General features: G+C 43.3%; 1 protein-coding gene across 1 annotated transcript; it reads right to left on the bottom strand.

Moving 5' to 3' along the window:
* Window positions 1-63: 63 nt before the first annotated feature.
* mmp19 (matrix metallopeptidase 19) lies at window positions 64-5,627 on the bottom strand. The gene is made up of 9 exons (XM_035778016.2): window positions 4,816-5,627; window positions 4,445-4,533; window positions 3,997-4,127; window positions 3,624-3,836; window positions 3,014-3,259; window positions 2,746-2,865; window positions 2,317-2,481; window positions 1,979-2,106; window positions 64-1,745 (listed from the first exon to the last, which is right to left on the bottom strand). Exons 1-9 carry the CDS (start codon window positions 4,909-4,911, stop codon window positions 1,515-1,517), a joined length of 1,419 nt encoding a protein of 472 aa, XP_035633909.1. The 5' UTR covers window positions 4,912-5,627; the 3' UTR covers window positions 64-1,514.
* Between the last annotated feature and the right edge of the window lie 11,495 nt (window positions 5,628-17,122).

Genomic DNA, 17,122 nt, shown 5'->3' with positions numbered 1-17,122 from the left:
TCATGGAATGAGCAGGTGTTCCTAATGCTTTTTATACTCCGTGTACATCATAAAGGAAACAAGGACTGTTGAAATGGTTTTATTGTTGACTGTCATTACTCATTTGTACAACTACATCTTGGATGAATTAACAGCTAAATAAAAATCACTGCACACATATATAAACATTTCCAAATGGTACTGTAGGCCTACACACTGTGAATTCCCTTTAGCTTGTAGGAGTCACATGACTATAAAAACATCAATAAACATGATGAGGTTCAACAGAAACATCAGTACACAATTATAAGCCAGTTATAAAATGTAGACATCGTGATGTGAAAGCTGGTGTTGACCTTGGAAGTCTGACGCAACACCAATGATATTAGAGTTGGAGGACAATCCTAAAGAGGAGGAAATCAGTGAGACACCTGCAGAAGTGGCAGTAGAAAAGGCAGCTGTACCTGAAAAGTCAGTACTCTATTTGTTACTCAATGGTCCTTCTGTAGCTCAGTTGGTAGAGCATGGCGCTTGTAACGCCAGGGTAGTGGGTTCAATCCCCGGGACCACCCATACGTAGAATGTATGCACACATGACTGTAAGTCGCTTTGGATAAAAGCGTCTGCTAAATGGCATATAATAATAATTAGGCTTCTCTTTATGTGGCGGCAGGGTAGCCTAGTGGTTAGAGCGTTGGACTAGTAACCGGAAGGTTGCAAGTTCAAATCCCTGAGCTGACAAGGTAAAAATCTGTCGTTCTGCCACTGAACAGGCAGTTAACCCACTGTTCCTAGGACGTCATTGAAAATAAGAATTTGTTCTTAACTGACTTGCCTAGTAAAATAAAAAAATAAAGGTAAAATAAAAAAATGTAAAAATTAAAATGTGGGAAGGCCCTATAAATGCATAACATGGCGACAAAAAACTCACAAATACTTTTTCAGACCCGTCCACAAGCCAAACGTCAAAAGAAAATGAAGTTTCAAAGTGCTGGGTGAACACCATTGAAATCAGTACACATACTGAAAAGAGGGCAAACAACAACTGAATAATCCCATGCACATCTGTTGTGAGGGATAGGAAGGGCCCCCCTGGAAGGCACCCAGAGAGCATAACAAACAGCCTTTCCACACACTCCCTCAGAACTTAGTCTAACATGTTTGGGTTGAGGTCCTGCCTGCGTTACATGGAGACAGAGAACTAGTAGGCCATAACGATATGACACTCAATACTCAACCTTATATAAGCACATATGTCTTACTTCAAATGGCTTTCCCACTACTTACGTTGATAAAGATTCTATCTCACGTTTCGAAGAATTCGTTTGACGTAAACATTTCAGTTTTATGTACCTTGACATCTACTGGTACATGGAAATATGTTATTATATTGGTTTCACAGTGTGAACACAATGTTATCACAGAGTGGTTGTGGTTGTTGTTGTTGTGTGGTTCCCTGAACCGTTAATTGTGAACACATCTCACCAGCAACGTATTGAGGTTTATGGTGTCTGCTGCCCTCTAGTGTCTTGCTCCTAGCAGCGCATCCAGCGTTCACTCATGCTGAGCGGGTAGCCTTTGTCTACACTCAGTAGACCGTTCACACGCCAGTACTTGTCTCCCTTGAAGAAGAAGATGTTTCCGTTGGTCCAGGTAAAGGCAGCATCAGGGTTGGAGGGCACCCCAGTGAAGAGTTTAGAGAGGGGTTTAGGGTACACGTTGAGGTTACTGTGGCGCAGCTCATCCCACTGCCAGTACCCTGTACCCTGAGGAGAGGAACAACAGAGGACAAAGATGATTAGTAAAAAAGAGTATTTCATGCTGGGTATTTGGCATATTCATCATATTCAAGTGGGTAAAAATGCTACTGTTTCAATTTTTGTTATTAATCTACTATAACAACTTACTGAATCCACAATGCTCAGTTGTCATTTGTAACAATTTTGAGTTTACTGGTTAAAAAGTATTGATAGAATTGTGTTGTCTTGTGTTGGGTTACCTTGAAAAAGACCAGCTTCTTATTCTTCTCTAAGTACAAAGCGGCATCAATATTAGGTGGGATGCGTTTGAGCTCTTTGGGGTACCCGTAGTCCAGGAGAAAACTGGTGTATCTCCACACTTTATCACCTGTGGTCAGAAACAGTTTTGGTGAGTCGGCTGAAATGAGGAGAGATAAACAGTAACACATTCACACATTCTGGGCCGGATCACTGTCAATCAATCACTTGTCAAGTATTACACAGTTCTTACTATCGGTCTATCTTTAAAATCCTCTCACTTTACCTCATTTGTTTGTCAAAAACACAATACATTTTAAAGTTAGAGAAAATATTACACCTTTAAAAAAGTATGTCTTGTTTGTTCTCTGAGAGTAAACGGCTGCGTTCAGGTTCCCAGGCAGTCCCGTCCACAGCCGGTCGATCTTCATGGGTGCATTGTGTCCCATGTCAGACACCGTCCACACATAATCACCACTGAAGGCAAATGTCTTCCTCCATGGACCTAATAAGGAGGAGCATGAAATAGAACACTGAAGGTCCAATCTCAACCTGTCAAATTCCATTGTCGTCTCAATTCCATTGCAGAGAGCAAAAATGTGGTTAGTTAAATCTATCAGAGTAAAAAATATTGCTACAATCTTGAATAGTGTAACGCTACAATTTGTGAGGCAGAAATAACAGCTTCCAAGGGAGATATGTACACTACAGTGAGCATCACCACTTTTGACTGTATATCGCTGGTCAGTATTGTGTGCAGACATCTTACCCAGCATGATGGCATCCAGCTTGGCAGTGCAGGGGTCTGGGATGTCTCCCTTAGCACCAGGGGGGCTGTATGTGGGGAGTGCCACCGTGGGCTCAATTGTAACACTTGTATCACGTTTACCTAAAACAGATTATTGGACAAAGGATTTGAGAGAGGATGAGAGCATTACCGGTGATGTGTAATATATAGCTTTCTGAGAAGGGTGTACTGTTTTTCAAGTGAAAAAGTCCAAAAACATTGGTACCAGACCAACCCAGGCTCTACTCACCATACATAGCCTGGATGCCTTTCACGTCATCAAAATGCAGACGGAAGTTGTTACGGTAACCGGTGTAGAGAGGGGCCATGAGAGCACTTCTGTACTGGGAGTGGCCCAAGCCCAAGGCGTGGCCTATCTCATGGGCAGCGATGATACGCAGGTTAATGCCATAGAACTTGCCCTCTGTCCAAAACTCATCCTCGTCAAAATGAACAATGCCTGACTCTGGGGGTTCAGCATGGGCCAGCACGTGACCTACGAAATAAATGTTTTTTTTTTATTTGAATTACGCTATATTTCAATGGCAATTAATAAGTATCAGCAGTGAAACATGGGGTACTTAACTACTGTATGTTTGGTGTGTGTGTGTGTGTGCGTGTGTTAGGCTGAGATTCAAGCCGATCGCGCTTGTAGACAACCCAGCTTTTAAAGGCAACAATGTGACAGCGTTCGTGGAGATTGCATTTAAGGTAAACACTGCAGATGTCAGCTCAATTAGAATTCACCTTTAAAATGTCAAGCATGCTATAATGTGGATCTAGCGAAGATCCGCATTAATCCCGGTCCTAAAACTACAGTAACTCCAACCCAACTGTATCCGACCCATAGGCACACTCACCCCGTCCATCAAAAGGCACGGCACAAGTGGCATCTTTCGCATGGAATGAGATCCTGATGTCGGCTCGTCCATACTCAACCTCGCGGAAGCTCAGGGGAGCCACGTCGCTCCAGTACTTAAAGGCAGAGCGGATCGCCCTCTTTGTCTCACTCTTTGGCATGTCTGGAGTGTAGTTGTAGATTCGCCAGGTCAGGTTTCTCTTGCGCCAGTAACCTAAAGAAGAAAAAACATGCATTTACCATAAACACAGGTCTAGACGAGAAACCACATTGTGTAGGTGAAGATTATTCTTATTAAGTTTTATGTCCCAACCCACCATCTGGGAAACACTGGTTCATCCCACCCCCACATACAATATCCTCTCCACACTCACCCAGCACTCTGTATTTTAGGGTTTTCTGGTTGAAGGTGTCCTCTATGCCACAGCGAGGCTGTCTCATCATCTCTAGGGTGGCCTTGTCAATTACTCCATTGACAGGCAGGCCTGTCACTCTCTGGAAGACCCTGTGGAAAGGAAGGACTGAAATCTCCAATAGCAGATGCAGCATGTGCATACTGTAAATGTAAGGCAAGGAAACATTTCCTGCCAATGGGAAATGTTATGCTATAAAGAACTGCATTGATTGTGGTGCATGTGTCAATGTGACTTGCAAAAAACTATAGAACAGAGCTGTGTTTGGATCTGTATTCACAAAGGGACATTTAGAGTAAGTATGTTCAGATGTTTTGCTTGTTCTGGTTTGTTGGGGAAGAGGAATCACACATGTACATTGTTGTTGTGTTCATAGACTGTAGGTTGTGTTGCTGAGGATCTACTTTACCTGAGCGCCTCAATGATATCTTCTGTCTGGATGCCCTTGTTCTGAGGATCCAGTGAAGTGTGCAGATAACCATACCTCTTCAGGTATGCCTGGTAACACAATAAGCAGTGGGGATACAAGGGTTACTTTAGACGTTTCAAAGTGATCCTATTCACCTCTTACACTGTGCAGGACAACAGCCACACGAAAGCCATATGATAATATGATAGGTGACACATATGCCTATAGGGATGGTCCAGTTCATAGGCATTTCCTGATCAAGATTGTATTTATGAGTGTGAACATCCACAATAATGCTGAGTATTCAGAAGTTGCAATGTAATTCAAAGAATGAAGATAGATAATACTTCAAAAAGCTGGAACATTCCTACCGTTGCTTCAGTCGCCTCCATCCTCCTGTCCATCACTCCGGTCATTACGCACAGCACCAGCACCGTGAGCACCGTCAGCTGCAGAAGGTAACCCATCTCGCAAAAACTTCTATGATGGAAAAACTGCTGTAACCGTTACGAAAAGCAAGCAAATATGAAGTCCGTAACACACTTTGCAGGACGCTCTTGTCTTAATTACTTGTAAAAAAATATATACTTATTAAACATTAGTTAGGAAAAAATGTTTTTGTCGTTCATCGTTATCTGTTACTCTCCCAAAACTTTACTCTACTGGTTTTCTTCCGTGTGTTCTGGAGGCTTATAACTCAAGTGCTGAGTGAGTCAGCCCTGACCCACTGTGATGATCCATCTCTGAGGAATGAGCCTGGAGCAACGGGCGAAATGGTTTCACTTTGAAACAGTAAAATTCAGTGGTCGACCATTTTCCGAAGCTCTCCAACTCCCACACACCACGTGCCTCCTGCGTCTCATGAATAACACACATTGGCGGGAGACTTCAGCCTATTGGGCTATTTCCCACGGTAACTACGCGCTTCAAACGTCAATGCGCGAGAGAAAAACGCAACGTTGCACATGGATTCCTGACACAGTCAGTGCTACCCGGAATCATTGGGATGTACCTACCGACAACCCCAACCTTAACCCCTACTCTTACCCTATCCTTAACCCTTGCCGTAGCCATTTTAAATGTCTACTTAAATGGGGTAAGGGAATCGCAAGGGTTCCTGTTAGCACTGGACCTTTTCCCAACAGTGCTCACAAGTAGACACATTTTACCACGTCATTGGCATAAAGAAGTTGTAACACTGCACAATTGGTCGCTAAGCAAAGCTTTTCCATAATACTGTTTCCCAAGCCCAACCAACTGTGTCAGCCAGGTGTCAGTGTGTGGTGGTTAAAATATAACCTTGCCGTATGTGATGGTGGTGGCCTAGGCCTATCAAGCACAATCCAAGACTTTGAATATACAATAATGAATAGGGTGAATTCGGGAAAGAGTGGGACATTATATAAACTGTGACAGCTTAATCCTGACGTGTTTATTTATTGGTCTGACAAGAGAACATCTAACCTATTATTACCCCGTGCAGAGAAACCACATGATCAAAATCCCATCACTTTATTGGTGTGACATCATAGAGGAGGGCAGAGCAAGCTTCATCATAGAGGAGGGCAGAGCAAGCTTCATCATAGAGGAGGGCAGAGCAAGCTTCATCATAGAGGGGGGCAAAGCAAGCTTCATCATAGAGGGGGGAAAAGCAATCTTCATCATAGAGGGGGGCAAAGCAAGCTTCATCATAGAGGGGGGCAAAGCAAGCTTCATCAACAGGGGGAAAACTCTTCATCATAGAGGGGGCAAAGCAAGCTTCATCATAGAGGGGGGCAAAGCAAGCTTCAAACAGGTAACTCACCCCGCAAAGCACACAGTAAGATCAGTGACATAGCTTTTTTTCTGTTTTGATTTAAAGGTTATAAAATTGTCATAAATAATGCACTGTGCCAAATTGTGATGTAATATTATGTTTAAAGGTGGTACAAATAGAATTTCTCCACTATGTGGAAGCTCAGTGAATTGCAACAGCAATAGGCTACATTCAAAACAAATACACTTGAGCCTTTTACTTTCAGTTTTGGTCCAGCAGCTTCAAGCAGCTGTAAGAACTATATTTTTAGTTATTAAAAATATATTTCACAGTGATTTAGATCGTACAATGATTCCCTACACACTATACAGTGATTGTTTTCTCACATAAAATGAGATTGATCGAACAGTGTAGAATTTTAGCAACGGGAAATGAAAGAGCGATTTCTACATCCCTGGTTTCCACTAGATAATACGGCCAAATAGCTTTCCTATTTTGACAAAAGAAGCCGGCCCAGTGGGTGAAATTAATAGGCGAATATCACAGCCAATCACAACACAGGCGGGTAAGTAGTACTGTGAAACACGGCCTCCCGGGTGGTGCCATCAGAGACCCTGGGTTCGCGCCCAGGCTCTGTCGTAACCGGGATGTCCGTTGGGCGACGCACAATTGGCCTAGCGTCGTTCGGGTTAGGGAGGGCTTGGTCGGTAAGGATGTCTCATTGCACACCAGCGACTCCTGTGGCGGGCCGTGCGCAGTGCGCGCTAACCAAGGTTGCCAGGTGCACGGTGTTTCCTCCGACACATTGGTGCGGCTGGCTTCCGGGTTGGATGCGCGCTGTGTTAAGAAGCAGTGCGGCTAGGTTGGGTTGGGTTGTGTATCGGAGGACGCATGACTTTCAACCTTCGTCTCTCCTGAGCCCGTACGGGAGTTGTAGCGATGAGACAAGATAGTAGCTACTACAACAATTGGACAGTATGAAATTGGGGAGAAAAAGGGGTAAAATGGTTGGTAAAGCAACAACAAAAAAGAAGACAATTACAACACTTAAAGGTGCTACACATTCAGTTTGTTGTTGTTGAATTTTTACATTGTTCTCCCATCTCCACATGGCAGATATATTAACGTCTATATATCTGCAGTAATAGTTGAGTAATCTCTTGGAGTTTGCCAAAAGACACCTATCGGGTCTATAGAGACTATCTTGTCTCTCAGATCATGAAAACAAGATTCTCTTGTCTGATTAAACCAAGCACTCTTTGGCCTGAATGCCAAGCATCATGTCTGGAGGAAACCAGGCACCGCTCATCACCGGGCCAATACCATCCCTACGGTGAATCATGGTGGTGGAAGCATCATGCTGTGGGGATGTTTTTCAGTGGCAGGGACTGGGAGAGGAGTCAGGATTGAGGGAAGGATGAACGGAGCAAAGTTCAGAGAGGCCTTTGATGAAAACCTGGTCCAGAGTGCTCAGGACCTTTCACCTTCCAACAGGACAACGAGCCTAAGCACACAGCCAAGACAATGCAGGTATGGCTTCGGGACAAGTCTCTGAATGTCCTTGAGTGGCCCAGCCAGAGCCCGGACATGAACCCGCTCGAACATCTCTGGAGAGGCCTGAAAATAGCTGTGCAGCAACACTCCCCATCTAACCTGACAGAGCTTGAGAGGATCTGCAGAGAAGAATGGGAGAAACTCCCCAAATACAGATGTGACAAGCTTGTAGCATCATAGCCAAAAAGACTCAAGGCTGTAATCGCTGCCAAAGGTGCTTCAACAAAGTACTGAGTAAAGGGTCTGAATACTTATGTAATGGTGATTTCAAGTTTTTATTTTTAATACATTTGCAAAAATGTCTCAAAACCTGTTTTTGCTTTGTCATTATGGAGTATTGTGTGTAGATTCGTGAGGGATTATTATTATTATTTTTTTAATGAAAATGTGGAAAAAGTCAAAGGGTCTGAATACGTTCCGAATGCACTGTATGTTGAATAGATGTCGAAAGAGGTTACAGAAGACGAAAATGCGAAAAGTGCCCACTTATTACGAATTCACCCTCAATGTTATTTTGGCTCAATGTCATATTATGTCTTGAAGAGAAGTAGCCTATATGGGATAATATAATATGGCCTTTTTAGACCACATTTAAGTGCTCCTTTCAAGTGGCTGTGCAAGCAAGACCGTATTCAAGTCTAATAATTTGACCTCTGCAAGGTTAGTACGTTTTCCATCAGCCATCATAACTGCTTATATTTTGTGTTAAGGTTTGATACATTTGTCAAATCAAATTGTATTGGTCACATACACATGGTTAGCAGATGTTATTGCCAGTGTAGCGAAATGGTTGTGCTTCTAGTTCTGACAGTGCAGCAATATCTAACATGTAATCTAACAATTCCTCAACAACTTCATAATACACACACATCTAAGTAAAGGATTGGAATAAGAATATATACATATAAATGTATGAGCAATGACAGAGTGGCATATGCAAGATGCAGTAGATGGTATAAAATACAGTATATGCATTACATATATACATTTGTTTGTATGGTCATGGTCAATGTTTTCCTGCATTGATTTTTACACAGTCCTGGGGTCCTGGTGGCTTAAAGAGACACTGGAGAAATGCTGAAGTGAAGTACACACCATAGTTTCACTGCACAGCTGTAGATTCCTCAGCATGCAACAAGGTGCCAATAGATACTAATGACCAAACCACAGAACTGTCTCAGGGACAGAAATGCAGTGCCCCTGGTTTGAAGCCAGAGTGTGAGAATACCATTAACGTGCTGCTGATATACAATAAGTGGAAAAGCAAAAACCGTAGTCTTCGTTAGTTTATCATTCTGAATTGACAGCTTTTGATATCTTTTTTTTGTTGTGTAGCTTTACATCCTCCTCCAACTTGTCAACATTATGAGGGCATGCTACAATAATGTTCAAAACCTCACACACCTTTCAAGGACGTACTCAGGTTGGCATTTCAGAAATCAGTTCTGCAGCTTAACAAAGAGTTTCATTCACAATGTATTCGTTTGGTCCGCCTGCGGGCTTTCCAAGAAAAAGAGTCTGAACTTGAACTTGAACTCATTCTTCTTGAGTATGTGCTGTGTGCATGTACAGTAAGTACAATTTCAGCAACCAAATCATGATAACATTCCACAGCTGTTTGTTGGGAAAACCTCAGTGGTTTATATCTTCGTCTTTGCTTCCTATTTTCTGATTATATGGTTGTTTAGCAACAAAACCGACTTGTGCGCAACTATGGGGAAAAACAGACGGGGTTGGCTTAGAATCAATTGTTGAAAACATATACTATATTTAGTCTCCAATGTTTATTGAAACCATAAAAGCATTTGCACAATGAGCAATTGTTGTCTCTCAAAAACATTGTTACAGTTGTTGGTTTGCTAGCTAGCAAATGTTTTGCCTTATTAGCATAGAAGTGACAACAGTCAAAACACCTCAAAACAAGACATGGTATCAAGAACAAGCTAGAACTTGCTGAAATGAGCCATCTACGATTCCCCACATGGCAGCTTCTTGTCATTGTTGGCACTTATCCAGAATCACAACAACGCAGGAACTTCTGCCCCATTGAAACGTGCGCACCGCTTTCGTGACATTGTCAGCAAACCCGTCGATAGCCCTCTCCCTTCCTTTACACCGTAACATCATCCAGTCACTGATGAAATCGTACCATCAGAAATATTCACCCATATCTTAATAACCTCCAGAGGTCTTGGGGTTGTGATTTTTGAAAGACTCTTTCATCTTTTGAACGAACGCAGCCACATGCTGCAGAATTGTATCTGTTTGATGTTTCTGGGGGTTCTGTGTGGATGTCCATCCATCATATTATTAACCAGGACTTGAATATGATTGAATAAGAAGGTTTGCTTTCTCAGGAACCAAATAAACTGTAACGGCCGTTGTTGGAAGAAGAGGAGGACCAAAGCGCAGCGTGGTAAGTGTTCATGATGTAAATATTTCATGAATCAAACGGAACACTGAAATACAAAACAACAAAGTGAAAGGACGAAACGACAACAAAACAGTCCTGTCTGGTGAAGACACACAACAGAAAATAATCACCCACAACTCAAGGGTGAAAACAGACTACCTAAGTATGGTTCTCAATCTGGGACAGCTGCCTCTGATTGAGAACCATACCAGGCCAAACACAGAAATCCCAAATCATAGAAAAAATAACATAGACTGCCCACCCCAACTCACGTCCTGACCATACTAAAACAAAGACAAAACAAAGGAACTATGGTCACGTGACATAAACGTGACATAAACATATTTCATTTATTTTCCTTCGACCCCACAATGGTTGAAACAACATCGAAACTCACACAATGTATCTAGGCTTGGTACCTGAAATGCATCTTCTTGCTTCTCTTCCCCTTGTGTATGTGTGGTAGTTATAGCGATATTGTGATTATTATGTCAACACAAGGGTTTGTCAGAGCTGGCACACACTGGGTCTGATAGTACAACAGCTGTTCTCTGTCCTTTCACAGTCCAGGGCAGCGAGAGGGTGTGGAAGATAAAGACAAAGAGAAGCCATTTTCTGGATAGTGCAGCTGGTGTTGGCAGCAGGTTCCCTCAGCCAAGCGCCGTAGGGTAGTTTGAGTAGTGGTAGCTGACTCCCACATCTATTTACTCAAGACAATCTCAAGCAGTTGGACAATAGCCTAATCAAATCTAATCCAATTTGATTGGTCACATAGACATGGTTAGCAGTTGTTAATGCGAGTGTAGCGAAACGCTTGTGCTTCTAGTTCCAACCTTGCAGTAATATCTAACAAGTAATCTAACAATTTCACAACAACTACCTTATACACACAAGTGTAAAGGAATTAATGAGAATATGTACATATAAATATATGGATGAGCGATGGTAAGATGCAGTCGATGGTATAGAGTACAGTATATACATATGAAATTAGTAATGTAGGGTATGTAAGCATTGTATCAAGTTGCATTGTTTAAAGTGACTAGTGATACATTTATTACATCCAATTTTTTATTATTAAAGTGGCTAGAGATTTGAGTCAGTATGTTGGCAGCAGCCACTCAATGTTAGTGATGGCTGTTTAACAGTCTGATGGCCTTGAGATAGAAGCTGTTTTTCAGTCTCTTGGTCCCAGCTTTGATGCACCTGTACTGACCTCGCCTTCTGGATGATAACAGGGTGAACAAGCAGTGGCTCGTGTGGTTGTTGTCCTTGATGATCTTTTTGTCCTACCTGTGACATCGGGGGGTATAGGTGTCCTGGAGGGCAGATAGTTTGCCCCCAGTGATGTGTTGTGCAGACCTCACTACCCTCTGGAGAGCCTTACGGTTGTGGGCAGAGCAGTTGCAGTACCAGGTGGCAATACAGCCCGACAGGATGCTCTCAATTGTGCATCTGTAAAGGTTTGTGAGTGTTTTTGGTGACAAGCAACATTTCTTCAGCCTTCTGAGGTTGAAGAGGCACTGTTGCTGTTGCACCTTCTTCACCATGCTGTCTGTGTGGGTGGACCATTTCAGTTTGCCCGTACGCCGAGGAAGTTTAAATTTTCCACCTTCTCCACTGCTGTCCCTCTGCTGTTTCGTGAAGTCCACGATCATCTCCTTTGTTTTGTTGACGTCGAGTGTGAGGTTATTTTCGTGCCACCACACTCTGAGGGCCCTCACCTGTAGGCCTTGTTGTTGGTAATCAAGCCTACCACTGTAGTGTCGTCTGCAAACTTGATTATTGAGTTGGAGGTGTGCATGGCCACGCAGTCATAGGTGAATAGGGAGTACAGGAGCGGGCTGAGAATGCACCCAGTGTTGGGGATCAGCGGGGTGGAGATGTTGTTTCCTACCCTCACCACCTGGGGGTGGCTAGAGATGCCGTCTTGGACCGCAGCCTTGTGAGGGTTAACATTTAAATGTTTTACTCACATTGGCTGCAGTGAAGGAGAGCCCGCAGGGTTTGTTAGAGGTGTCGTGTCAGTGGCACTGTAATGTCCTCAAAGCGAGCAATGAAGTTGTTTAGTTTGTCTGGGAGCACAACATCAGTGTCCTCAACGTGGCTGGTTTTCTTTTTGTAGTCGTGATTGTTTGTAGACTCTGCCACATATGTCTCGTGTCTGAGCCATTGAATTGCAACTCTACTTTGTCTCTTTACTAACGCTTAGCTTGTTTGATTGCCTTGCGGAGGGAATAGCTACACTGCTTTATTTAACTAGGTAATTAAGAACAAATTCTTATTTTCAATGACGGCCTAGAAACAGCAGGTTAACTGCCTTGTTCAGGGGCCGAACGACAGATTTGTGCCTTGTCAGCTCAGGGGTTTGAACTTGCAACCTTCCGGTTAACTAGTCCAACGCTCTAACCACTAGGCTACCCTGCCACCCCCTTTAGCCATGTTTCCGGGTTGCCTTTGCATGATTAAAAGCAGTGGTTGGCACTTTCAGTTTTGCGCGAATGCTGCCATCGATCCACGGTTTCTGGTTGGGGAAGATTTTAATAGTCACCATGGGTACAACATCACCGATGCACTTGCTCATAAACTCGCTCACCGAATCAGCACATACATCAATGTTGTTGTCCGATGCGATCCGGAACATATCCCAGTCCACGTGATCAAAGCAATCTTGAAATTGGTCGGACCAGCGTTGAACGGACCTGAGCACGGGCGTTTCCTGTTTTAGCTCTGTCAATAGGCTGGGAGCAACAAAATGTAGTTGTGGTCAGATTTCCCGAAAGGAGGGAGAGGGGGGGCTTTGTATGCGTTGCGGAAGTTAGAGTAGCAATGATCCAGAATTTTGCCAGCCCGGGTCACGCATTCGATATGCTGATAAAATGTAGGGATTCTTGTTTTCAGATTAGCCTTGATAAAATCCCTAGCTACAATAAATGCAACCTCAGGACAAGACAGAGGTGTGAAAACAATGCTTGTGGGGATGGGAAGTGGCATGCCAGTCTGCCTTATTGTCATGTGCCGTGCTGTAATAGAAGACCAATGGTGCCAGTGGATTTATGGGGTGGCACAGGTATAATGGGTCTGGCTGGGATTGTGCAGTTGTCAGCCATCATTAAGGTCCACTCTAACACATACCTCTTCTAAATCACTGTCATCAGCTTTACAAGGTGCAGACAGCATAGACACTCTGGGGGCAGAGAGGAGGCTTTGTGTGGTTTTGGCATGGTCCAGTTTTCACTGGGAATTGTTTTTGTGTGATGTGAATACGTGGTGTCATGCAAGCAGCACAGCTACTCCTTCCCATAAAAACTTTGAGTAATCTCATCCACCATCTGGCTCTCCCTAGCAATTGAGCCTGACAACGAGGTTAGATTCATGGTGAAGGTGTTTGATGGTGAATGTTTTGTCTGGAGCTTAGTTTGCAACAGCCATTGAAGTGTAAGAGTTAGAGGAATGGGGCCACAACCAGATTGCCCCAAATTATGCAGGTATAAAAAATGTAAAAAAATAGCATGAGCAAAAATTTGCAGATTTCTGTTCAAGTGTTCTGTATCTGATAAATGACTGGAACGAATTGCAAAAATCTCTGAAGCTGGAGACTCACATCTCCCTCACTAGCTTTAAGCACCAGCTGTCAGAGCAGCTCACAGATCACTGCACGTGTTCTCAGCCTACCTGTAAACAGCCCATCTATCTACCTACCTCATCCCCATACTAGTATTTATTTATTTATTTTGCTCCTTTGCACCCCAGTATCTCTACCTGTACATTCATCTTCTGCCGATCTACCATTCCAGTGTTTAATTGCTATATTGTAATTACTTCGCCACCATGGTCTATTTATTTCCTTAACTTACCTCATTTGCACTCACTGTATATAGACTTTTTGTTTTCTTATGTTCTACTGTATTATTGACTGTATGTTTTGTTTATTCCATGTGTAACTCTGTGTTGTTGTATGTGTCGAATTGCTACGCTTTATCTTGGCCAGGTCGCAGTTGCAAATGAGAACTTGTTCTCAACTAGCCTACCTGGTTAAATAAAGGTGAAATAAATCAAATGTAAAATAATGATTTTGTTCTGCCAGCACAATTTCTGGGTAGTGCTTCACAGACTGTACCACAGACTCTGCCAAAACCTCAAACCACATACTGCAAAGGTTTCCTTCTTAAGTCTGTACTGTCATATGCCTGAGCTAGTGTTTATTGTTCATGGGCGACGGACAATTTCCAGATATTATTTCTGGGGCTCAGCCTAAGACACTGGATGAAGTAAATATTTGACTTTGAATTAGATGCAATATTGTCACAGTGGTATTCCTCAGGTGCCTTAGACTCTCTTTTGCTATATTGTCCTCAGTTTGATCCTTCCAGTCCTGTATCTTTATAAGTATAAGTTCTCTCTCACTGATTCATACCAGTGGTAATGTAAGTGTATCATGCCGTGTGCCTAAACGTCCACAGCCTGGAAATCCCTGTACACTCCCTGAGAAAAGAAACTACATCGAATGACTTTTTCTCAGAACCTTAAGGTTCTGTTTACTTACAGTGCTTGTAAATTAAGGATTAGTAAGGCAATGTTTGTAGTATTCGCCTGCTCTCTCTGACTCATCCCAGGTCTAGTAAGCTTTGGGGAAGAGAACGATTGAGCACAGGGTCACAGCTACAGATTTTGCATTGAACAGAATTCAGAGGGGTTGGGAAGACACATTTTGGTTGAATGCATTCAGTTGTGCAACTGGCTAGGTATCTCCTTTCTCTTCCCTTCCCTATATTATAGCAGTTTGAAGGGAATATGGATGTCTGCCAATGGGATTTTCCAGCAAAACATACTCCTTGAGTCTCTAAGGAATTCCAGAAGGACAGATACTTACTTACCAAATGAAAATCCAAGTGAACCAGAAAAAATGTTGGACCTCTATTTGATATAGAGTACATGCAAAACAGTGTTACTAACTGATGATAAGCAGTTTGTGAAGCAGAGGGTGAGATGGAATGTGGATCAGGTTGTAACATGATTGACTGGCCAATAACCTGTCTCTCTGTGCCTGCCTGCCTGCCTCTGCCTCTGCCTGCCTGTCTGTCTGTCTGTGCCTGCCTCTGTGCCTGTCTGTGCCTGCCTGCCTGTCTGTCTGTGCCTGTCTGCCTCTGTCTGCCTCTGTGCCTGTGCCTGCCTCTGCCTGCCTGTCTGTGCCTGCCTGCCTGTGCCTGTCTGCCTGCCTGCCTCTGTCTGCCTGCCTGCCTCTGCCTCTGTCTGTGCCTGTGCCTGTCTGCCTGCCTGCCTGCCTGCCTGCCTGCCTGCCTGCCTGCCTGCCTGCCTGCCTGCCTGCCTGCCTGCCTCAGCCTAAGCCTGCCTGGCCTGCCTGCCTGCCTGCCTGCCTGCCTGCCTGCCTGCCTGCCTGCCTGCCTGCCTGCCTGCCTGGCTGCCTGCCTGCCTGCCTGCCTGCCTGCCTGCCTGCCTGCCTGCCTGCCTGCCTGCCTGCCTGCCTGCCTGGCAAAGTGGGGTGTGTTCCTTCAAGGAATTCTTTGGAAGTTGAAGCTCATTTACTGCATTTCTACACAATTAAAAAACTGTAAAAAGCTATTTGGAGAACAGCAAAAACAAACAAAAATGACCCCAGCCCTTAATTATCGCCACAATATTAGGTTTGAAGGTCTGTAGAATGGCATATACTATGTCAACCACTACTCAACCACACCATATGGTAAATTAACTCATTTAAATGTGGAATGGCGCATACAGAGAAACGTGAAAAAGATGCATAATAGCCACTATCAAGTCACAACAAGGCTGACTTTAAATGCTGACATCCATAGGCGGTGCATTCGTTTGGGGAAGCAATTTTTTCACCATAAAATTGCATGCATTTATCATGGCATTTACAGACTAATGTAAGATAGGCTAATGTGATGAGTAAATCACATAGTCATAATTTAGGGTAATAATATAACACTAATATAATCACTGTTAGCAAAAAAAGAGAGTTCTGAACAATTCTTGCCTGCGTGTGTAGCGAGATAGAGTAGGCCTAATCAGAGATGTTTCTTCTCCTTTCTTTGCATGGGAAAAATGTGGCCTTTTGTAAACACATTTCATGCAATTCTAAGAAACTTTATATGACTGGAGACATAAGCAACATATTTTTTAATACAACACAAATTAGTAGCCTACTCTGCTGACACTGACAAACAGATCAGTACAAATTACCTTGTCTTGCATACAACCATCTAATCTAGGCCTATGAAAAGGGGAGACACAATTTGTACAATATAACCTCTATCGAGCCTGGAGGAGGAAACTATTTCCTCCCCCCAATAATCCCAGTAGTACTGATCCAATGATAAAGACAGTGAATATGTGCACACTGTACAACCCATTATGCATCGTAGCAAACGTGCAATTGAACTGAACGCACCCCAGAACTGACTAACCAAGCATGGCTACTTTCTGAAGTCAAAGAGTTAGACCGACAGTTTCAAGTAATACTGAAATTATTGTATTTCAGTTGGGGTTGGGATATTTTGACCACAGTGGAGGCTGGTGAGGGGAGGACAATGGAATGTCATCAAATACATGGAAACCACGGGTTTGATGTATTTGATACCATTCCACCTATTCTGCTCCAGCCATTACCACAAGCCCGTCCTCCCCAATTAAGGTGCCACCAACCTCCTGTCATTGACCAGATTATCAGGAAAGTTTTGGATGTATTTTCCCTTAAAAATTGACCAGAAACAACCCCAGAACCCATTGACCCGGAACCGCCCAATATGCGACACAAAGTTACGCCCTTGATTAGCAAAGGTATTAAAGTTACACAAGCTACTGTATAAAAGTTAACTTAGAACAAACCAGGCTTCATTTGATCTATATCATGAAAGTTATTATATGAGGTTTAAACAAATTGCCACTGAAAACGTTGCTTCTTGCCTGTACCTCAGTGGTGGCTCATTGC

Source organism: Oncorhynchus keta, chromosome 10 (assembly GCF_023373465.1).
Source record: "Oncorhynchus keta strain PuntledgeMale-10-30-2019 chromosome 10, Oket_V2, whole genome shotgun sequence".
NCBI classification, from domain to species: Eukaryota; Metazoa; Chordata; class Actinopteri; order Salmoniformes; family Salmonidae; genus Oncorhynchus; species Oncorhynchus keta.
The sequence above is the reverse complement of the archived record's forward strand: the minus strand, read 5'-3'. Positions and strand labels throughout refer to the sequence as shown.